At 39.1% G+C, this 24445-nt stretch overlaps 1 protein-coding gene across 1 annotated transcript in view; it reads right to left on the bottom strand.

The window, feature by feature from the left end:
* Positions 1-647: 647 nt before the first annotated feature.
* macrod2 (MACRO domain containing 2) overlaps positions 648-24445 on the bottom strand; it is a 1296131-nt gene continuing 1272333 nt past the window's right edge. Inside the window, exons 17-18 of the mRNA XM_004914719.4 lie at positions 13884-13946; positions 648-1193 (exon numbers count right to left, since the gene is read on the bottom strand). Of these exons, the coding sequence (XP_004914776.1) occupies positions 1180-1193; positions 13884-13946 (77 nt within the window). The 3' untranslated portion in view covers positions 648-1179. The remainder of the gene's footprint in view (positions 1194-13883; positions 13947-24445) is intronic.

The raw sequence follows: 24445 nt of genomic DNA, 5'->3' as shown, positions 1-24445 counted from the left end.
CACGTGCGATGAAAAAAGTCGCACAATAGCTGTTTTGATCATTTTTTGCTGTTTTACAAATTTTTCCAGTTTCACAAATTTTTCTGCGAAGCGAAAAATCACTAGTCAATCATCACTAGTCTACAATGTCTGCTGTCCCAAACTACTGCCTTCCTAGCACCCCATTTTGTTAAAATCAATCAATGATGCAAAACCTATAGCTTTATACTTAAATGTCTGTTTAACAGAAAATACTTGGAATTTATTCTAAACACTACTTATAAACATTGCAAATTTTCCATTTAGTTAAAGAGCAACAAAATCTAATCACTTCTGTGGTGGTGTTGCAGTTTCCTGTAGATACAGCCCTATCACAGTAATCGTATACTTCCCTAGGCTTCTCTCATATCTGTTCCATTTGGTGGTCTGGTTCCCTGTGCTGGTTGCTACCTTTCTTCTGGGCTTGTGTACATATTTATTTCAGAGGGGTAAGTACCAGACAAGAAATCTGTGCATACCAACCACAGAGAGTTGGTCAGGGAATGTGGAGCATAGACCACTAGGGAGTGATACCTTTGCTTGGGTTCCCTCAAGAAACAGATCTCGTGACATGGCTTGGAAGCCAATCTTTAGCACAACTCAAATCGCAATGTGAGAATTGCATGGTGTTCATTTTGCCAAAACAGAAAAGCATTTAATGGGATAAGCATCACAATCAAAAGAAATAAGGCATGCATACAACATAACTTTGCAAACAATTATTGCCACTCTCCAAAAGGGACGGGCCGTTGTGTTTAATATGCATATATGTCTATCCAGCATCAGGCAATGTAAATGTCAAATCAAGTCAAATCAAAAAAGCAAAACCCAAAAGATTAGCTAAACTATATTAATCAAACAAATAAATGTACTTATTATGACTGGTCAATTTGAATGTGTTTGAATCATAACAGATCACCAGATCCTTGTATACATTTTAACCCAGAAAAGAAAAAAAACTACAAGCAATTCAGCTTCTTAAAGACCAAAATTCAGATTAAGGTAAAGATAAACAAATTTACAGAATATAATAAAACTGAAATCCAATATCTGCCATTCTGCCCTCTAATCTCCGTTAGGGAACACGGTCACAACATTCTCGGTCCTCATTAGAAATGATGCTGTATAGGAGTTGTTCCGCATCTGCAGTTCTGGGTATGTTTATGCTTCATTTGCTGTAAAGAAACATAACGAGAAATGGTAACGTTATATGAATATAATAAGCATAGGTCATATATTTGTTTACTGCCAACAACTGTCTTTGTGTATATCATCCCTGCAATTGTCTTAATTGTTGTACACATCCAGGCAACTAATGGCACTTCCAGCTAAAGTCAATAGGACGTGATTCGTAATTAGAAGAGGCGGGGTTAGTTGCCGCTGCTTAAAACGAGCAGTAGGAGATCAACATAACCAATATGATAGTGTGGGTGATTGAATGTAGTTGCCTTTATTCAGGCAGTCCCCTAAGGTTTTGTCCAATTTAGGGGGCCATTTACAAACCGTCAGATTTTTTTTTTCTTCAATTTAGATATTTTTAGTGCTAAAAGTTGCAGAAAAAAAGTCTTGAATTTTTCTAGACGATTTTTCAAAAATTTTTTTACAAAAAAGCTAAGAATCCAAATCCAAAAATTTGCCAAATAAAACCTGCAGAGATCATGTAAAAGTCAATGGCAGATGTCCCTTCTCTTTCGTGGAGGATGCTTTTTTTTCTTCAGAAATTTGATGCTGTTTTTGTGTGTGAAAATTTGAAACAGACTTTTTCAGTACAGACTTTTTAGTGAGACATTCGTAGAAATGAGTTTATTCGAATTTTTAAAAATACAAAAATGTTGTAAATGTAGTAAATGTGCCCATAAGTGTGGTCCTAAGTTATAGATGGAAAGCTGTTTCCTTATCTTATGTTATTTTCCTGGCAGTTCAATAACTGACCGGTAGATTCATAATAATACAGATTACCTAAGCCTGCCCCCCTGTTCCCCTGCTGATTTGAGACTCATTGTGGGTTATGTAGCTCCTGTATGCTGTCTTTAAGCTATGAGGAAGTTGTTACAATGTGTAACATCAATGTTTTAGTCCCTCCTCCCCTGCCTGGATTGTAAATGATGCAGAAAGAGAAGAACTCTTTTGCAGCTGGATTTTAGCATAGAAGTAGTCAACTGTCCATAAGGAATGGGACATTACAGTGCAATTCATTGTGGGTTATGTAGTGCTGTCTGTAAGCTGTGGAATGTTTGTTACAATTTCAAACATTAATGTTTTAGTCTCTCCTCCCCACCAGGATTTTAAATGATGCCGTAAGAGAAGATTACAGTGATAGGTAGATTCATTTTTGTGTTGTGTGGGGCTGTTTAACAAATTTTGGTTCGGAAGCCGGAGTTCCCCTTCAATTCAAAGGCTATTAGTATTACTGGTTTCGAGCAATGATATACCAAACATAAAAGAGATATATAAAGTACATTTTATGCATGAATTGAAAATTAAGGGCAGAGTATACTGTGTAATAAATTAGAAGTTAGTGTTTTCATTTGCATATTAATAGACCATGGATTGAATTAATTAGTTAGGTAATGTGGTTAGGTTTGGGGGGGCACCAATTTGTCAATGTCATGCTTATATGTTGGGGAAAAAGTACATTTGTGCCTAAATACCGTAAAATGTTAATTGTGTGGTTGTATCTCTTTCCTTCCTCGCTATAAATGAGAGGCAGTCCTGACACCTTATGAGCTTCTAGCTATTTTCTATTTTCATTTTTTTATATAGCCGAGCATTCCTTCAGAGATGTCACATATCCTGAGATCTGAAACCAACTGTTTACAATACTGTGTAACCTTTAAGGCAAATGCAGACTTGGCAGTCGGATTCCTGTGATCTTCCCAGGGAAAACCATGGTGATCAAAACACTATGAGGCAGTGCAAGTGGAATGGCACATTGTCTCGCTATAATCACTCTCAGGGTGCAGTGTAGTTTGTAACACACAGTATACTTCCCATAGGCAAGAAGCTGCCAGCAAATGAAGGCACTTGGAAGGCTACAGCTTTCCCTGAAAAGATCACAAGGATTAAAACATATACATTGTCAGAGCTTACAGAGCTTAACTCTTGAGTTAAGGAAAACTAATCAAACCACTGAGTCATTTGCTAATTCTGTGGTTTAGTAAAAGCATCAACGTTCACCCAATGCCGGTGGGTAAGTTACCCAGCACTGTGTGCATTTAGATGGGATCCTAAGATAAAACTCATCCCAACATTTAAAAAAAGGGGTTGTATCATAATTCAATTAAGGTGTTAATTAATGACCCACCCCCTTGCCCCCTAGGCCTCATACACATTTATTATCCACCTCCTTAGAAACTGTGCTTAATTTAGCTGCTCCTTACTAGACCAAGGGATATCAGACATGGGGTATCAAAGGATGAATAAACTCTACATCTCTATTCAGTTCTACAGGCAGACAGGATTTCAATACAATGAACCCCTAGGCCCAGTGATCCCCAACCAGTGGTTCGTGAGCAACATGTTGATCCAACCCCTTTGATGTTGCTCTCAGTGGCCTCAAAGCAGGTGCTCCTTCTTGAATTTCTGGCTTGGAGGCAAGTTTTGGTTCCATAAAACCCAGTGTAAAGCCAAACAGAATCTACTACTATAGGCTGCCATCCACATAGGGACTACCAAATAGCCATTTCTAGTTCTTATTTGCACCCCCAGGAACTTTTTTCCATGCTTTTTCCATTTGAATGTGACTCACGGGTATAAAAGGTTGGGGGATCCCTGCCTAGGCCGGCTGCCTCAAGCCCGCCCCACCCCAGCCCCCAGGGCTTTGAAGTTCCCTTATCATAAACTGTGGCAACTATGCCCTTTAGTATACTTTACATTTATATTGTTTGCTTTCTCTGACCCTATTTATAAAGTGCGGAAGTAGGAATGTGAGGCAATTTTAGAAATAGTTTGTTTACTAGCTCAGTAGTGGCAAATCACATTCTTTCTTATGGGAGGTTGATGTATTTCTTTTCTGACAAAAATTTAAAAAAAGACAAATTTTCATGAAATAATAAAGTAATGGGACTTCATCGAAACTTCCAGATCAACGTCACTCTTGTACATCTACACCTTATAAATAGTGCCCTTTTGTAACATAGTACAGTAAAGAATATTATATATATATTATATGTTATATCATCTATTACATTTTAAATTAAGTGCTTTATCAGTAATTACTGGTGATCACTAGGTGCTGCCAAAGACTACAAAAGAGAAAAAGTAACAGTTTTTATGCCTGCATAATTATTTTTTAACCTTTGAGATCTGAGCCTTAATTGAGATTTCTTAGTTAAATTACAGCATCTTAGATTACCTGTAATGTAGTTTAATATGACTTCTTTGATGTGTAAATGAGCACAGGCAGTCCACAGCATTCTAATTACAGCACTAAAGTAAATACAATAGCAGAAAGGATATGTAGTATAACTAGTGCTTAATGAGGTCAGTATGGCAGAATAGTACCCGGCTTTAGTAAGAATATCTAATTTATATTATTACAGAGAAACTATCTATGTGCAAACATACTGACTTCAGCAATCCAAGTGTTAAAGCCTGATGGAGAGATGTAATACATTAGGCTGCTTCGATGGGTTTCTGTCTCTATCCCTTCCTAATGGAGAGTGGTCCTTGGTTTCCTAACTCACTGGACAACAATTTTCTATTCACCCTGTGAATAAATCTAACCAATCTGAACATATGACCTTTGCATCATCAGTATTCCTAATAGCTGTAGGATGTGTAAATATAAAACTTAATCTAGGTTTATAACACAAAGACATCTAATAGCTCAGTTCATAGTTCAGTTATGTATAATGCAATGAGACATCACAAAATTCTTATAAGTGATGGAAAAAATTAACAAGGAACTCCATTACCAGGGTCGGACTGAGGCACCGGGATAAAATCCACTGGGCACCGACGGCCCAAACCCGATCCCTTTCCCTGCTCCCCGACATGTTGAACATAAGTTTTGCGCTCAGGGGAGGAAGTCGGGCGGGGGCCCCTGTGGGGGTGCAGGGGATGTGGCCGGGACACCTTGGGGGTGCTGGGCCCTACACCACCCCAGTCCAACCCTGTCTGTTACCATCTCCAAAACATAATGTGACTTCATTTAGATGCACGTTTATAAAAGGTAGGGGAGAATTTTCAGCTTTCATCATGCATGCATCAATTCCAACATTCGGTTTGTGATTTGAACTGGGATTCAGACAGATCCTAGCTGTTCACCCAAACTGTATTGAAGTCACATGACTTGATTTTTTAAGTCACCTGACTACAGTTCTAGATGACAAAATATTGAGTGCATTGTGCAAGGTTCCCTTTACTGGTATAGCAACTTGAAATTTGTTGAGCAAGCAAAGCTATAGAAAGTTTTCCATTTAAACAAACACTGATGTGCCCTTTGGTTTTAGCGAATCTCAGCAGGTTTGAGCTTTCAATCTTTTTGTTCAATTAAAATAAAGGAGTTAAAATGCAAATAGAGTAATTTCCTCTGAGTGGTAACCATTAACAGTGCTAGTTAAAAAACAATAGTTATAACATCTGACCCTTAATGTTAAAGATATTTATAATTTCTTTTGCATCACCAGTCAGGGTATTCCAGAATTTCACTGCCCTCTTTATAATGAACCATCATTGTTGCTTCAAATTAAAGTTCAGTTCCTCAAGTTAAAAGTAGGTGCTCTTGTTCTTTGATCCTTTTCATGTTATCAATCTATATCCTCTAATGAACTTGTAAAAAATAATTATGCCCCCTCAAGTGCCTTTTTTCAGAGAAAACAGTTCTAGCCTTGACATTTTTTTTTTTACCAGTCTAGTTGAACATCTCTCTCCAACACATTAATTTCTCCCTCTTGGGGACTTGGGCTCAAAACAGCACTGCATATTCATAGTGGGGCCTTACTTATGTTTTCATTCCTTGAGTTAATGCCAAATTTTATGCAAGACAGCATTTTATTACTTTAGTAGCCATTGGCTGACACTGCCTAATGTTACACAGCTTGTTATCCACAAAAATCCCCAGATACTTTCCAATTAAGGATACCCTCAACACACTATCATTTTGTGTATAATTCACATGTATATTATTTCTATGGAAGTGCATAATCTTAATTTATCAACATTGAACCTCATTTGCCAATTAGCTGCACTAAATATTATAGAATTACTTCAAGGAAAATGATTTAATTAGTTTAAGAAACAGTTAATCAAAAAATCAACAATATTCTATACACTTGTACAGGAACTATAGAATGCTATATACAGAGAAGGAAATAAAGGTGACTAGTTTGGCTATGCCGCCTGTAATGTCAGGACACCATTTAATATAATCTACACATCCCTTAGCAAGAGAGTGATTATTTCCAAGCCTGAATTTGTGGGAAGGCCAGAAAGGCCCGGACCTAGAGCACAAGACTTTAGGTGCAGCATGCCTTCCGGCTGCACCTAATTTTTGTTGCGGAGTACCTCTCATAGCACTTTGGACATGACTATTGAAAACTCGGGTGTGTGAACTTGTGGGGGATGGGGACAGAGGTGGGATGGGGACAGTCTGGCCTAGGGGCACACAATTTAGAAATCCAAGCCTGATCATTTCTCATCTGTTGCTTTTAATGGAAGTCTTAGCCTTTCTGACATAAGCATACCAACAACATCTTAATCTTCCTGCAGTAAAACTGATACACATGTACAGACACACAGTAATAGACTAAAAAGAAAATTTATTTTGCTAATGTTTTTTTGGAATGCTGCATGCTCACTGTCTTATAAGGCCTTTGGCTCATTTTTCAGATGTTTTATGTGGTGCCAAAATGTGTAATATTATCCCAGCTGCTGGGTCTACTTGGAAGGTTTGATGGACTTTGGTCTTTTTTTTTACTCAGTTTAACTATGTAACTATGCAGGTATAACTAAGTCCGATCCTGTTATTTAGGAGGCTAAGCCACTGATTCTCAAATGCTTTCTGAAAAAAAGTCAGTGATTATTTGATAGTTATAACAAAAACACATGTTAAACTGTGATACTGACAATCTTTGTTGCCTTAGTAGTTCCCACTTATTTTATCACAGGACATAATTATTTTACATTCTGCCGTTGAGTAATAACAAGAGATGTCAATTGGTATGACAGTGTTATCAGTTATTGTTGCTTAGGAATAAAGGAAGTGTAAAAGCATTGTACATGACTTTGGTTTCACTGCTCTAGGAATATAAATGACTAAAGAAAGCACAGAGCCCAGCGAGATAAAAGCCACATGAACCTGTTGTTCTCTGGGAGATTTCACACAATAGGGTCTAGTTTTAGATGATGCAAATATCTTTCATTTTCCTTAGAAGTTAGAAATAAGGCTCAGTTACCTTTTTCATTGTGTGATTATTTTTTTTGGTAGGCTCCTCTAATATGAAGTTCATTTTATGAATATGAAGTGCCTGCCCCAGTGGAATCCAAAGTCCCTCCTTACACTCCTTATAAGTAGTGCCCAGGTCAGAATTGGATTTAGGACTCCAGCGCTGCAAGGCAGCAGTGCTACCCACTGAGACAATTTCAGCATTTTTTAAAGGAGACATATTGGATAAATGGGAAAACCCTAATTTTGTAGGCAATTATGAATAATATACGGTGCTGGTTTCACTTTGTGCTAAACATTAATCCTATCTGTAACAATGGCCCCTTTATTGGAGCTCCCTATAGATCCGATCACTTCTCTGACCATGTTTGAAATGAAGAGTAGGCGTGTCCATACGGTCCCTGCCAGAAGCACAGTAGGTGGGGGAGAGCCAATCACAGCCCTGCACTCACACAAGCACAGACAGGCTTCAGTTCCCTATCAGGTCAGCCTAGCTGCTGATTGGTTCCTATCCTACAGTGCAGGGTACGGAGGGCCGCCGGCTCCCCAGCTCATCCAGAGAATTTAGCCAGCAGGAAGTGGAACAGATGGGCTGGGCTAGTGGGGTTTTGGTGGAATTTCTCAATAAATCAGTCTGAAACACAACTTTTTTAAGCACAATCCTTCTATATCTAAAGGAGTATAATTCACTGGTACATTCTTCATTTTTATAGGATATGTCTCCTTTAAAGGGGAACTTCAATCAAATAATTTTCATGTATATTTTAATTGTAAGCAAACTTAAGGTTAAATCATTTCAAATTTATTTTTAAGTATCATTGCTATTTAAAACTGTATCTGTCTGGCTATTTCTAATTTCTGCACTGCTCCCCAATTGTAGAAATAATATAACTGACTGGAGCAGCGCTGCAACAGTATAGAATTAGTAAAAGGACCGGTAGTGCTCATTTACAAGTTTTAACTTGTATTAGATTATATCTACTTTTAAGCTTATATACCAGTGATCCCCAACCAGTGGCTCAGGGGCAACATGTTGCTCACCAACCCCTTGGATGTTGCTCTCAGGGGCCTCAAAGCAGGTGCTTATAATTGAATTTCTGGTTAGGAGGCAAGTTTTCATTGCATAAAAACCCAGTGTAATTGCCAAACAGGCTTCTGTAGGATTCCAGTCCACATAGGGACTATCAAACCGCCTATTATAGCTCTTATTGGCACCTCCAGGAACTTTGTTCATGCTTGTGTTGCTCTCCAAAATTTTTTCCATTTGAATGTGGCTCACAGGTATAAAAGGCAGGCGATCCCTGTTATATAGCATTCCTATTTAGCACTTGCTTGTCACTTCTAAACATTACCTCTATATATGGGTTATATGCACATCAGAAAGTCAGCTTCTTTTATATTGTACTATATTGTATCTATGACTTCCATTACATAAAAGTAGTTTTTAAAAATGTAAAATATTAAGCAATGGCCAGTTAGACTCTCCCGTATTAGCATTTTCAGAATGTCACCACACAACCAGGGACGTTTTGGCCCCTAGTGCCACCCTGAGGTGGCTCTTGGGATGCCACCCCCTCACCCCTCCATGCTTAGGATTCTTGTGTCAGAAGGGGCCGACGGGGGCTGCATTGCTAGTACAGAGAGCACAATAGTGTTGAAATTCCGATTTAAAAATCAGCACCCTTGGTAATGTAGGGATCCATAGGGTTAACTAGTCCCTATGGCTTTAAACCCTGCAGCTTCCTGGTTTTGTGCTGTTACTGGGCAAAGACCCATGTATCAGTTTTGAGTTCATATGTGTGATTATTGGTTAACAGGGAGACCACTCCCTTGGCACTCTGATATAGTGCTTAGCAGGGGGTGGGTCTGTCTCTTTGGCTGCCTGTGTTCACAGGGGAAGCAGCATTGTGCTGGAGGCAAGGAACTAGGCCCCAGTAAAAGCCACGTGCCCCAGAGTGTGTCAGCCACTCTGGTGAAGTCGGGGACAGGGACCCCGTGAATGAGGACCAGTTAGATAGCAAGTTTTGTGGAGCACTTTCTAGGAAAGTGAGATAGTGAGGGAAGAGAGCACGAGCAGTTTGGCTCAGAGGAAAGTAGCTGTGGGAGTCCCTTCCAGACAGGCATTGTTGCCTTAGTGTAGGGCCACGGTTTAGACCTAGGAGGCAGGTAGTTTGAACCCTGATCCAAAGTTGCCGTGGGGCCTGAGGAGAGGGATATCCAGCTGACTGTTCCACAGAGTGAGCAACTGAACCGGTGGCACTGATCCTGCCCAGGCTCAAGGGGAGTTGGGAGGAGCGGGTGTGCCCCCTCTCTGTGCTGTCCTCAGAGAACTGCTATGCTAACTGATGTGTGAGTATATTGCATAACCCTGCAAGTTGCCTGTTGCTGAAAATAAACCAGTTCTACTGTTAAACTGCAAGAACCTTCTGGCGCCCATTTGTTATTCTGCACTGCACACAGCTACAGTGGGTTGTAGTTGCACTACACCATAGCTCCGTTTGGTTACTTCCACATAGCGAAGGCCCATCCTGAAGGACTGAGTCGTGTGTACCCCATGCTTTAGGCCTATCTAGCCGTGCTGTTGGCTTGTTACAGTAACTTCAGGGGCTCTGACACCTGAAACCTGTTTCTCAACTCATCTCATGGCAGCAGCCCCCCTGCACACAGTCTATGCACCCACATGTGTGAATGTCAGTTAATATAAAAGTGCATGATTTAGGGCTCTATGGCAGACTAGGCTTTGGGATTTTCTCTACATGGAGTAGAGCTAAAAAAAAATCCATTGATGTGATGATATGAACTTAAGCAGAACAATCCTCAGTATACTGGTATAGAGGAATATCACAAAAAATATGCACTGGTGCACTTTAAAGGTACCCACGCCATATCATTGCCATTTGAAAGCAACCTATGGGCCAAGGGATCCCTTACAGTTTCTCCTTATCTTTTAAGTGAAGAACCAAGTCATCTAAAATCACCCAAGCAGCCTTCCATGGAGTTAAGTGAATGTCTGAAAGCACAAAACTATAGCAGTAGAGCAGTTAAGGACTAAAAAGTGTCTGAGAATTACCAGTGCCAGTGCAGGCTATTTACATATAACTCCAAGACACTATTAGGCTCTGTGCTGAAAACAAAATGGGCAGCCCTGTGTACTGTAGGCCTTTGCAGACATATCTCCAGTGATGTGCTTATGTGATTTTCTGGTGCCTTTTTTTCTTAAAAAAGTAACGACTGGAAAACTATGAGAAGCCAATCTCCACTGATAGCAGTTGGGCATGCTGGAACTGGAGAATAATAGATTTCAACCTGAAATACTTGTAGGGCTCAATTTGCCCTTGGGAAGTAACCCATAGAAACCAATCAGTGATTGGATTTTTTTCTGCCAGCTGCAGATAGAACAATGAATGCAACAATTTAATTGGTTGCCATGGGTTACTGCCCATGGGCAAATTTGGCCAGTGTTTTCTATGACCCCCAAGACTAGTATATCAATGAGCCTAACAGAGCCATCAACAGGGAAACAGCGTGGGTACCCATCAAAAAGTTGATGCGAAGTCCAAAGTAACTGGCTTTGCAGATAAAGCTATATAACACCACAAAGGAAAACATAAGCTGTAAAGTCATTAGGGAACCGAATGCCCATTGCAAAACAAATGTAACTGCAAACAGTTGTACGAATTGCTGTGAGTATATACCCTTAGGTTCTATTTATATTGCCTGTATTGTCAGTTCTGAGAAAGCAGAAAGTGCAGCAAAGGCCAAATGGATTGAAACGCGGACCTTCACAACTATCTTAGATCAAAATCTCTAGAATCAATTATGAACATTCTAGAATGAAAAGACCGAGCAATAGAAGCAAATCGATATTTTACTGTTCTAATGCGCGTAACCTCAATACATCCCCAGTTCATTTCGATTTCAAGACACTGTATTGTGTTTCGATTTTTAAATAGCTTTTACTATAATGTATGAGGACTTATGCAATTCTTCTTTTTCTCTTTATCCACATTTGTAGAAAACTAAAAATAAAATACAAAAATACATTTTATTTGATTATTATTCACACTCATCTTAAGTGTATATAGGTACATAGTAGGTGCTGAGTGTGGGGACTGTGTATGATAGGCTACATATAAATATATATATATATATGCACTCCAAAAGTAGGAGACGATACCTGGGTGCCATATATACAGTGGCTTGCAAAAGTATTCGGCCCCCTTGAACTTTTCCACATTTTGTCACATGACAGCCACAAACATGAATCAATTTTATTGGAATTCAACGTGAAAGACCAATACAAAGTGGTGTACACGTGAGAAGTGGAACGAAAATCATACATGATTCCAAACATTTTTTACAAATAAATAACTGCAAAGTGGGGTGGGCGTAATTATTCAGCCCCCTGAGTCAATACTTTGTAGAACCACCTTTTGCTGCAATTACAGCTGCCAGTCTTTTAGGGTATGTCTCTACCAGCTTTGCACATCTAGAGACTGAAATCCTTGCCCATTCTTCTTTGCAAAACCGCTCCAGCTCAGTCAGATTAGATGGACAGCGTTTGTGAACAGCAGTTTTCAGATCTTGCCACAGATTCTCGATTGGATTTAGATCTGGACTTTGACTGGGCCATTCTAACACATGGATATGTTTTGTTTTAAACCATTCCATTGTTGCCCTGGCTTTATGTTTAGGGTCGTTGTCCTGCTGGAAGGTGAACCTCCGCCCCAGTCTCAAGTCTTTTGCAGACTCCAAGAGGTTTTCTTCCAAGATTGCCCTGTATTTGGCTCCATCCATCTTCCCATCAACTCTGACCAGCTTCCCTGTCCCTGCTGAAGAGAAGCCCCCCCAGAGCATGATGCTGCCACCACCATATTTGACAGTGGGGATGGTGTGTTCAGAGTGATGTGCAGTGTTAGTTTTCCGCCACACATAGCGTTTTGCTTTTTGGGCAAAAAGTTCCATTTTGGTCTGATCTGACCAGAGCACCTTCTTCCACATGTTTGCTGTGTCCCCCACATGGCTTGTGGCAAACTGCAGACGGGACTTCTTATGGTTTTCTGTTAACAATGGCTTTCTTCTTGCCACTCTTCCATAAAGGCCAACTTTGTGCAGTGCACGACTAATAGTTGTCCTATGGACAGATTCCCCCACCTGAGCTGTAGATCTCTGCGGCTCGTTTAGAGTCACCATGGGCCTCTTGGCTGCATTTCTGATCAGCACTCTGCTTGTTCGGCCTGTGAGTTAAGGTGGACGGCCTTGTCTTGGTAGGTTTACAGTTGTGCCATTCTCCTTCCATTTCTGAATGATCGCTTGAACAGTGCTCCATGGGATGTTCAAGGCTTTGGAAATCTTTTTGTAGCCTAAGCCTGCTTTAAATTTTTCAATAACTTTATCCCTGACCTTTCTGGTGTTTTCTTTGGACTTCATGGTGATGTTGCTCCCAATATCCTCTGAGGCCGTCACAGAGCAGCTGTATTTGTAATGACATTAGATTACACACAGGGGCACTCTATTTAGTCATTAGCACTCATCAGGCAATGTCTATGGGCAACTGACTGCACTCAGATCAAAGGGGGCTGAATAATTACGCACACCCCACTTTGCAGTTATTTATTTGTAAAAAATGTTTGGAATCATGTATCATATATATATATGGGTCTGTGGGTTTCTTCAGCTATAATGTGGTGCACAAGAATTTTGATCATGAAGTGTATATTATTAAATGTAGTTTAAGGGGAATATTTATTATAGTGTGCATCACCAGTGATTTTGCCCTAGCAACCAATCAGCAATTAGATTTGAACAATCTACAAGTGTATATTATTAAATGTAGTTTAAGGGGAATATTTATTATAGTGTGCATCACCAGTGATTTTGCCCTAGCAACCAATCAGCAATTAGATTTGAACAATCTACAAGTTAGAAAACAAAAGCAAAGATTTGATTGGTTGCTATGGGCAACATCACCGGTGATGTTGGGTTACACATTATAATAAACATGCCCCTGGTCTTATGGTTCATTCTGGTTGGAAGAAAGGTAAAAAAGATTTTTGGCAGATACCAAATAAAATACCACTAGAAGCATAAATAATAATGCGGTGAAGAATTTTAAAATCCCCTGCCAAACTTAGGTGCCTATTCATTATGCTGTGGAAAAATCGGTGACAAAATTAAGCACACATCACCAGGCTTTGTCAAGTAAAAAACAGCATCATTTTTTACAAGTTTTTTTCTTCTGATGGAACTTAAATTCGCCGTTTATTTTGCACAACATTTTTCACCATTTTTTCTGCAAATTTCGTTTTACACAGCCCCTTATTAAGTTGTATATAAGTACTTAGGTATAAAGTATACAGGCTTTTCTGCAGCTTCATAAAGAATAATGATGGATAACAGTCACTTAAAACCAGATTATCTTTAAAAGAGCTAAAGGAAAAATAAACATTGTCCAATGAAGGACAAAGAATGTTCTTACCATCTTCATTTCTATCCTTAGGGCCAGATTCTTGACATGTTTCATTGGACGCTGGAGCTATTTCTAAAGAATGATCAGAACAAGAAAAAACAGTGAGCACGTGGGACCAGAAACTGATTTCCTTTTCAGAAGAGCACTTCATTCTTTTTATACAATGAATAGATTCTTAAAGAAATGTGAGTGTTTTTCGCTCCATGGGTTATTGAAATCATTCTACAGACAGAAGAGGTCAAGGACTAGTGACAGCACCGCACAAAGAAATGATGGATAAAGCAATACTTTAAGCTAATGCTCAGGGCACGTTTTCCTCACAGCGTAGTTAAATGTAACCGAAATACTATAAAATATGTCGACTGGATATATAAACCATAAGTGCCTGACTTGTAGCCAGACACACAGCAACCACACAAACAGGGGGAGGCTTATTTGTCAAAATTCAAATTTGTGAATTTTAGAGCTTTTTTTTTTTTCTTTTAAACTGAAAATTTTAACAAGCTTGAATTTATTAAAAATTAGACACAAAAAAATAAAACCGTGAAAAAACCTAAATGCAAAGTCAATATGCTTATCATAAACGATAAATCTATAAGCCTGTAAACCAGGGGTCCCCAACCTTTCTTACTCGTGAGCCACAGTCAAATGCAAAAAGACTTGGAGAGCAACACAAGCACCATAAAAGTTCACGGAGGTGCCAAATAAGGGCTAAGATTGGCTATTAGGCAGCCTCTATGCACACTATCAGCTTACAGGGGGCTTTATTTGGTAGGAAATCTTGTTTTTATTCAACCAAAACTTGCCCCCAAGTCAGGGATTCAAAAATAACATCCAAGGGAGGGAGGAACATGTTGCTCACGAGCCACTGGTTGGGGATCACTGCTGTTAACTATCTCTGAGGTCTTGAGTGGAATTTTGTTTGGAAGGTTCTCCAGCAGAATACAGATCATGTACAGTAATACCATGTTCCCCATTACCAACCTTTCCTTCTCCAGGCCCAGGGTCGGAACTAGGGGTAGGCAGAAGAGGAACCTGCCAAGGGCACAACGATGGGGGCACCAGGCAGGTAACTCTCCTGCCTACACCTAGTACGCAATTCCTTGTCATTACATGGCAGGGGCAATAACTGCCCCCCTCGCATAAAGTCATTGCCAGCGATGAGCACATTTTTTCGGCAGGCATGGAATTTCCGCATTTCACCATTAGCAAATTGTTTTTGGAGAAGCGAAAAGGGACACATTCACTTATTTCTTGTCAATGCACAAGAGTGCACACACATGTAAGGGGGGTGGGGGTGGGGGTGCAGGGGCAAGGTGGCCGACCAGGTTGGCTAGGGTTCCTGGTCAGCTTGGCCCATCCTGTTTAGGACTACTGCACACACTTATATGACATTTGTCATTAGTTAATTCTGGGGCTTTAGAAGATCCCATTTTTAACTGGCAAAACAAAATATTGCAATAATCCAGTAGCTACATTTCAAACAGATATAGTTTACCTTTTTCAGTAAATTGGCATTTAATTCCTCATTCCTATTTTTAATTACCTGCTCTAGGTTTGAGGTTTTTGTTTTTAAATTTAATATCCTTTTTTTTTTATGAAATATAATTAATTAAGCTATATTTCATTTACTTTTCCTTGTCCATTTTTTTTCCTTTTAGTGAACTGGCAATCTCTGTATTTAAACCATGTGGCTGGCTATCGGTATTCTAAGTCTAAGCACAAGTTGCAGATTTTAAATGGTAATTTGCAGAAAAACTACCACCTGTAAAATATGGAGATTGTACAGAAAACAAGATTAATTAGCAATAAACTCACATCTGTTAATTATAATTTTTATGACAAAAAAAGGCTGTTCTGTAACTTTGGGAAAACTTTAGAAAAATAAATCACAGCCAAGGCCAAAATTCCTAAAATGGCTTTTCTCTGAATATTATCAGTTTATGTAGTAAGTACAGTAGCTCAGCAAAATCCAGCTGCTCGCCCTGTGTGAATAATGTGCCAAATCCATTACCTACAAAATGAGTGTGTGGTCAAACTTACTATTATACAAACTGTAATATTTCAGTTTCAGAGAGATTCAGTTTATATCAGTTAAATTATTTTCCTTAAGATAAAGTTGGCCTGGGCTCTTTCATCCAAGTTAAGTTGGGAGTGATACCATAATGCTTTCTAGTCATTCATTCCACCTAAGGTTGCCATTTGTCCAGTTTGGACCTAGAAAGCCCAGTTTTTGCAAGGACCAGGGTTGGAAGTGTAAGGGCCCACCGGGACTGCAGCCTCAGGGCCCTCCTCAAAATGTCTTCCCCCCCCCCCCATGTCGCATCCCTTTTACCTCCTGGGAGGGGCCTTGGGCAGAGGAATGGGGAAGAGGGGGTGGCTCTGGAGTGCAGGAGAGGGGTGGCCCACATAGGCGAGTGGGCTTGGTCGGTGGGCCTGGGGCCCATTGGTTTTTTTTTCCAGTGTCCTGCTGGCCCAGTCAGACCCTGGACAGGACTCTCCTTGAATGAAGGAGGTAGAAACTGCAAGTTATTATCCCTTTAGGTTAGTTTTAATCACTACAAGTCTGAGCTAGATTTCCCATTCCTCCTGAATAATACCTTTAAGGAAAACAGCCCCCTCCCCATAATGCACTGCATGATATAAACTTTTTTTGATTGGGGGTTTAGGAAATTAAACTAAGGTTATATGGGGCCTATTTGTTTTAATGTCTGAAAACCCCTAATATTTAGAAGATACTGATTTAACAAAGCATAAACATTTACTTGTATCTAAATATCTGTAACATGATCTCCATTTTCTTGCTTAAAATGTTGGTAAGTCAAAATAACATGTTAATTAATGCCACACAAATCTGCACTTGACCTAGCAAAGTCCACTGAAATCAATAGGAGCAATGTTAAAAAAAGAGAATAGGAATCAGAAGTATGAAATAGTATGTTGCACTGACACACAGATGTTTCAGGGGTACTGATATGTGTGTAGGAATTATTCAGCTTCTACTGTCTGCAAGAATATCAGGGCTTATTTACATGCAGACATAGTGGGAAGCTGCAAAGTTGCAAAGTTACTTGCATTGAAATTCGCTCTCCGCACTTCTGTGTAGTTGAGCTCTGCTGCCCAATGTTCTTCCAGATCTGATGCTGCTGCACCAATTGATGCAGGGGAACCCTAGCATTACCGCCACATCCAGACCAGGCAATAGCGTCAGGGTTCCCTTTATGCCCTGCACCAACTGGCACTTACAGCACACTTAGGGGCAGATTTATTGTGCTGTGTTAAAAACAGCGACAAACTTTGCCACACATCACCAGACTTCACTGTGTAAAAAACAACACAAAATATACATCATTTTTTACACATTTTTTCTACCGCCGGAACTTGAGTAAAATAACAGTGTAAAATGTGGCGATTGGGCAGCCAACTTCTACAGTACATTTATTTTCCAAGCAGAACGCAGCATTAGGAAGCACAGCTAGCCCTGTCCTTACCACCTGCCCTACCAGGGCTTTAACATTTAGTTTAGAACTTTCTGCTCAACAGTTCTTCATGCAGACTTTCTTTCTCCATTGCAGCAACCTTTTGCAACAAAGCTACATTTGTCATCTCTTATTTCAAGCATTATATATTTAGTATTATACACTATATACTTGGTTGAAAAACATACAAATGTTAATATGGAGACTAACAAGGAAAAAAATATGTAAATTCAAATGGATAGCAGCAACGATAAAGCATTACTGACAGTTACTATTATAGGGAATTAAAATTGTTGACATAGACAAAATAGATATAATTTTTGTCTCCTCAACCAGGATTTAGGGTAACCCCAAAGGGCAGGGCTAGTCCTATAAACTGCGTTGCCCAATTTAGGATTATTTAGGTGGGGCCCCCTGCACAAGGTGTTGCCAGCTGACTGATGTTGTAACCCTGCCTTTTAACCTCTCTTTCTCTTGTTCCATTGGCCCCCAACATGTCATGGGACAATGTGGCCCCCAAGTACTGACACACCAAGCATACTATATACAGGGTGAGACAGTGATCAATGGCCCCCCAAGCACACCATACACAGTGACAGACAGTGCATACCCTTGGGTAGCAGTATGAATGCATTGCCCACTGTTTAATGTCCCAAAAAACATAGCAGCATTATCAGCCAAACATTGTTGTGGCACTATACACAGGCACTATACACAGGCGCTACACACAGGCGCTATACACAGGCGCTATAAACACAGGTGCTATACACAGGCGCTATACACAGGCAGTATACACAGGTGCTATATACAGGTGCTATACACAGGCACTACTATACAGTTCTAAAGGCTGAATCACTAGTTAAAATTAAATAGTTTTTTTTGCCTGACCTGACATTTATAATATCCCTATCCCCTACCCTGACAGATGGAGGGTAAGTTAACTCTTTCCCCCAAAAAGCTCATTGTGCTTTTATATATTTGTTGTTTTTTGCATTTACTATTTAGTTTTTTACTTTTGTCATTGTTTGTTAATTTCTAGTTAGTTACAGTGGGGCCAATGTTGTGTATTGGTGCCAGTGTTATAGTGCCAGGGCCTGCATATCTGTACCCACTGCCTCTCACTGTATATAATGTGCTGGTTTTGTAAATACAGACTGCGTCTCACTGTATATAATGTGCTATTTTTGTTAATACAGACTGCGTCTCACTGTATATAATGTGCTGGTTTTGTTAATACAGACTGTGTCTCACTGTATATAATGTGCCTGGGATGTCAGTACCCACTGCCTCTCTCTATAAAACTAACTTAAACACATCTAAAGGGGAGGTTCACTTTTAAGTTAACTTTTAGTATGTTATGGCCTATTCTTAGCAACTTTGCAATTGGTCTTCCTAATTAATTTTTTTTATAGTTCTTGAATAATTTGCCTTTCTCTTCTGCCTCTTTCCTGCTCTCAAATCGGGGTTACTGACCCCGGCAACCAAAAAGTATTGCTCTGCGAGGCTCCAATTTCATTATTATTGTAATTTTCTATTACTTATTTTTCCATGCAGGCCCCCTATCTATTCATATTCCCATCTCTTGTTTAAACCACTACCTGGTTGCTAGGATAAGACCCTAGCAACCAGATAGCTGCAGAAATACCAAATGGAAAGCTGCTGGACAAAAAGCTAAATAACTGAAAAACCATTAAAAAGAAAAGAGGACCAATTGCAAATTGTCTCAAAATATCAATATCTACCTTATATTAAAATGGAATTTAAAGGTGATCTACCCCTTTAAGCTAACTGATCCCAAACACAAATGGATGGAGAACCCCTCACAGAAGTGCACATATGAATACTTTTACATCCTAAGCATTTTAGGGTTAAAAAACACTCCCACCTGCACTTTTGCGCAGTATCCCTGGGAACTGCAAGAGGTAGTTGGGAGGTTCAGCAGCAGTGAATCTGCTAAGTCTCACATTAGCTGTAGGTCAGTCTCTGTATGGCCCATCTTTAGCCTCCCCAAACAAAAAAGTCACCCTCCGCCTATGCTAGGCACAAAGGATACTTATATGCTTTCTTTATACAATACTTTGAAACACTGTATCTTACTATTAATGCTCCACTATATATTTTTATGGGGGGTATGTAATAAAAGACACTACATTTGCCCAGGAGCAGTAACCCATAGCAACCAATCAGCAGGTAGAATTTACTGGTCACCTGTTTAAAAGCAAACATCTTATTGGTGCTATGGGCAAACTTAGTGCCTTATATTACATATTGGCGATAGTGAGGGCTATTTATAAAGAGGCAAAATTATGTTTCACTTATCGAGCACAATCTAAATTATTGTTTTTGTACCCCAACGGTCTATCATGGCCAAAATCACTGCCAAGCCCTGCTTGAAAAATGGGAAAAGATCAGCCTGGGAGCAGGGTTTACAGTTCTATATAAATACTGTATAAAAGAATTGAATATGATGTTTCTGACCTTGACACCCCAAAGGTCATACAAATAATGAATATATATATATATATATATATATATATATATATATATGTAGTGTTTGGGCCCCCATAACACTTTTTGAAGAGGTTTGAACGTTTATTAAGGGGGGGGGGTCTCTTCAGACCCATGTCATGTCAACAAGTATTAACGCCTGTATTAAACTGCCTGTCAATAAAACATTGCTTTCCACTAAGTAAATCAAGAAACACCTTGCTGTCAGCTATAAGGCTTACAAGGGAAAGGCTTTCCACTATATAACTCAAGCAGGGGGACTGTGTGAAGTTTCTCCTTGTTTATATTGAGTCTGAATATTGGGAGGTTGTCGATCCCCTAGACCAAGCACCAAGCTTTACTATTTTCGGAGAGGTTGGATATACTGGTGAGTCTCTACAAAACAAAACTGTGTATACACACCCAACTTTTAAAAAGTCCAAACCAACATCCCTCTCAGCAACATACCCTACTAAGAATTGTAGATCCGTTAAACAGCCACTGTATGGACAATGTCCTACACAGGATCAATAGTGTGCAAAGAGCAAAAATGAATTCCCCTCATGACCCATTCAGGAAAATAATTACATTAGTCAGGAATGTCCAGTCTCAGCCATTGAAAACAGCAATGAAAAGTCAGTATGAAACATAACTAAATGGCATGTTCATCACATACTAACATTTTCTTTTCAGCAATAAAATATTCTACTGCACATTATATATATATGCAAGTACTTTCAGTGCTGGGATATAATAAGCGCTTGGGCGAGTAATGCTATGTGAATCATTCGCAAGTGATCTAAAAGGACTTTAACAAAGGAGTCATGAATTGACATATATTTTCCTTACTGTCTTCCAACAGCTGCACATTTCTACCTAAATGTATATCTGATAACTACTGTAACTGCAAGCTACTGTACCTCTGTGCTTCATTGTCCTAGACCCAGCTTTAAACCATTTATGCACATTTATGTCTCCTTTGATATCTCCTAACTGAACCACTTCTGTTCTACTCTGAAACCACTGATGCGCAGCAGCTTTCTTTAGAAATAATTCTATGACCATAAAAACCTCTTATCTGAAGTGTCTTCTATATAAAGACTGACTATTCTTTGATTTTTCTTTTCTAATTTCCCTTAGCATTTCTCTAACAGAAGTATTTGAGATGAATATATAATTATGTTCCTTTTGCTTTCTTTTCATCTGGCGTGGTAATAACTCAGCTTGCCGGTTTAACCTGAGCTGGCCACATCCTCCCATAAGAGAAACTCTTCCAATAAACCTGGGTGCCAGTGGTTCTTTAAAAACAGATGAAACTCCTTATTCAATAAACAATAGACTTGATGGTGGGTACTGATTCAGATGGTACCATATTAATAAGTAAATGCTTCAATCGCTTTCTCAATTACTTGGTATTCAAACAATTTGAAATGTTTTGTTCACAACACCCCAGAGCTAGTATTGGTAGTGAATCAGTCCCCAGCGCTAAGCAAAGCTCACAGTGGTCCCACGCTCCAAGGATCTCTTTATCCCTGAACCAAAGTGCATGAGCGCCTAAGCGACTCTATCCTACTGACATTTATTGGTCTCTTGTTGGAGCCTTTAGCTTCTCTGATAACTACCCTGATCCTGCCTTACTATTACAAAACTATGCTGGCACTTACCACAGTTTACTGGAACCTTCCTCTATTCCAGGCTCCTAGCACCACATCACTTCCTACAGAAAATGGTTGAACCTAAAAAGGATGAACACATACAGGTAGGGGCATATTTATTATGCTGTGTAAAACGAATTCGTCGAAAAAACGGTGTAAAAAGCTGTGTAAAATAAATGGAGAAGATCGCCGCCCGAACACCAGATTTTACGCCGTTATTTTACGTAAGTTCCGGCGGAAGAAAAAACACGTAAAACAATTACGCCGTTTTTTACACGGCGAAGCCTGGCTATGTGTGGCGAATTTTCTCGCCGTTATTTACACAGCATAATAAATATGCCCCATAGAGACTTCCCTTTTTATAAACTAGGGGCTTACTCTCCCTCCCAACTGTAATACAGGCCCATGATAGCTGGTCAAGAACCCTTCCAGGGAAACAGAATTTAAGTTTGACGAAACCTTTTCCTTCCTATATGTTAATAAAATATACATACATACAGCACATACATAAGGTGTTAATCCAATTGGTGTCTTTGCCCTCAGCGATTGTGCTATTAAATTAAACATCTAATACAATATTTAATAAAATGATTTGTAAATGGTGAGGACTGGCAGCTAGTGATTCATGAGAGTTGTTTCTTGTATCTAGTTGTATCTTTATTGTCATGGATATGACAGATTTAAAATGATGATTTTATTAGGAAAGCAGTTAGCAAACCCAAAAATAACAACTGATTATAGATGCCTATGTGCTCTAACACTTCCCATAGAATAAAGGGGTTGACGGAGGTGAACAGTGAGAAAAAGCAAGGAACCATTATTTTAGATGCAAAAAGACTTAACTTTTCTTGATTTCGGCATGTAAATAAGCCTCGTTCTAATTCAACAGCATGATTAATAATGTCCTACTTTTTCAGAATATAGGTTTTTGGCTCAAATAGTTAGAAAGAAAAAATTCCAAAACTGACTTTAACTTTGCTTTAAGATGTTCTCTCAATTCAAGGACTCCTTACAATGCATTATTCAAGACACCATCATAGAAGAAGTAAAATCATATGCAGATAAGTCATTAGGACTGAGCCACTCGTTCTTTTGACAGGATAGTCTGACTGTGTTGGGAGCCGCTATGGTAATCGCTATATCTAGCTTTATTTTCCTTTGAATTAAGATTTAGGTGTAACAACAATTAATTAATAATTACATTCCATCTATTTCATGTGTAAAAGGAGCCTCTCAGGGTGATTATAATTTAGTGAATAGATACAGATCAAACGGATTTGCTTCTTCTTAGCTAGCTACTATTCTAATGAAGTTTTGTGTCTCGAGACAATTTACTTTATTTAAACACAGAAAAGGCCCTGGGAAACTTGTAATTATAGGAACTATTGCTATATATACTGAAAGCCAGATTGCTTACCTACCCCCTGAACTCAACAAGCCTTTTCTGGTCTTTATAAGCTCACTGTGAGACCGAGACGGTGGCCATTTTCCATTCTAAACTACAACCTTATCGACTCCATCTAACAATAACAATTAATCTTAGCTCATTACTATTGCGTTATGTTTATTAGTATGCAAACTGCAATGCTTCTCTTGCAATTATTACATCAGAAACTCTGAATTAAGGATTCTAATTGTAATCTGTATATTAAAAAGTTAGACTGTGGTAGAACACAATTAGCCCGCAAATACACCATGGACTTATATAAACAAATACAGATATTATTTGTGCAAGCTTATTGGTCTCTTGCATGATGAGTTCCGAAAATTACTTTCGAGATGCTGCTTGTATGTTTGTTTTCACAGCAAGTGCATAATTTGATTTCACCGTGACAGAATTTCTACCTGATTATTATGCTCAGATTTACTGTGTTAGACAATACAATGGTAAACAAAATGACATTCAGCTAAGAACAAAGACATTGTGGGTAAAAAAAACTTCAGTAAAATTTAGCACAGGAGATTAGTAAATAAAGCAATATATAACAACACTCTACTTCGATTTATTTGTTTGGGATTTTTTTTGCATACTTCACATTGTCCTAATATATCATGCAGCATATTACAGATAATGCTCCATCATTCATGTAAGTCCCTGTCCCATTTTAATCATCCTGAACAGGTCGGCTGCCTTTTTATGGGGAAAAAAACAAGGACCTTCATGGTCAATATATCATATTTAGATAACAATTGGTAATATTGTATAACCTTGCCTGGAAAGAGTCACATTAGGCTGGTCCTTATCTAATGAACATGCACAAAAAATGTTAAGTGCTAAGTAGTTGAATCAACACAATTAGAACTTCTTCCCATGTATGGTCAGCTTGAGTTGGACTATCCAGTTTAGCTTGCCTTGCTTAATGAGCTGGCTTTGTAAAACTTTACATTTGATTTAAGTTTAATTTCAATACATTAAAGAAGCTTTAACAAAGACCTCATGTTATAAGTCTAAGTTAGCCACACTTTGGTCAAGCTGGTTAAAGCTGAAGGTTGTTTACAAGAAGAAGCATCTAGAACCATACAGTCACTTGTTTTGCCGTACATATGCCAAGTCACCCATCATCACCCCATGTTATCTCAACACCCCACATGTCGTCTCATCACGTCACCTTGGATATTGCAGAACAAGATTATTGCCAGAGACCATGTGAACCCCAAGATGATGAATTGATATTGCTGGACATTGATTGGTTAATTATGGAACATAATGGGGGGGATTAGTAAAAGCATGAGGGGTTATAAAAATAGGCTAGATCATATGTGAGTTTTAGAAAGACTTATATACAACCTGTGTTGTACATTTGTGTTCCCCATCAGTGCATTAAAGCTTATCTGCCTCTTGAATTTGGAGTCCTGGTGGTATTTTTGAAGGAGAAGATTTTCTCCCCCCCGGTAAATTGCCACACACTTGAACCTCATGGATGGAAAAACAATTACATCTATCTACCAA

The sequence above is a fragment of the Xenopus tropicalis genome, chromosome 5 (assembly GCF_000004195.4).
Source record: "Xenopus tropicalis strain Nigerian chromosome 5, UCB_Xtro_10.0, whole genome shotgun sequence".
NCBI classification, from domain to species: domain Eukaryota; kingdom Metazoa; phylum Chordata; class Amphibia; order Anura; family Pipidae; genus Xenopus; species Xenopus tropicalis.
Note: the sequence above shows the minus strand (reverse complement) of the source record. Positions and strands in the feature narration are given on the sequence as shown.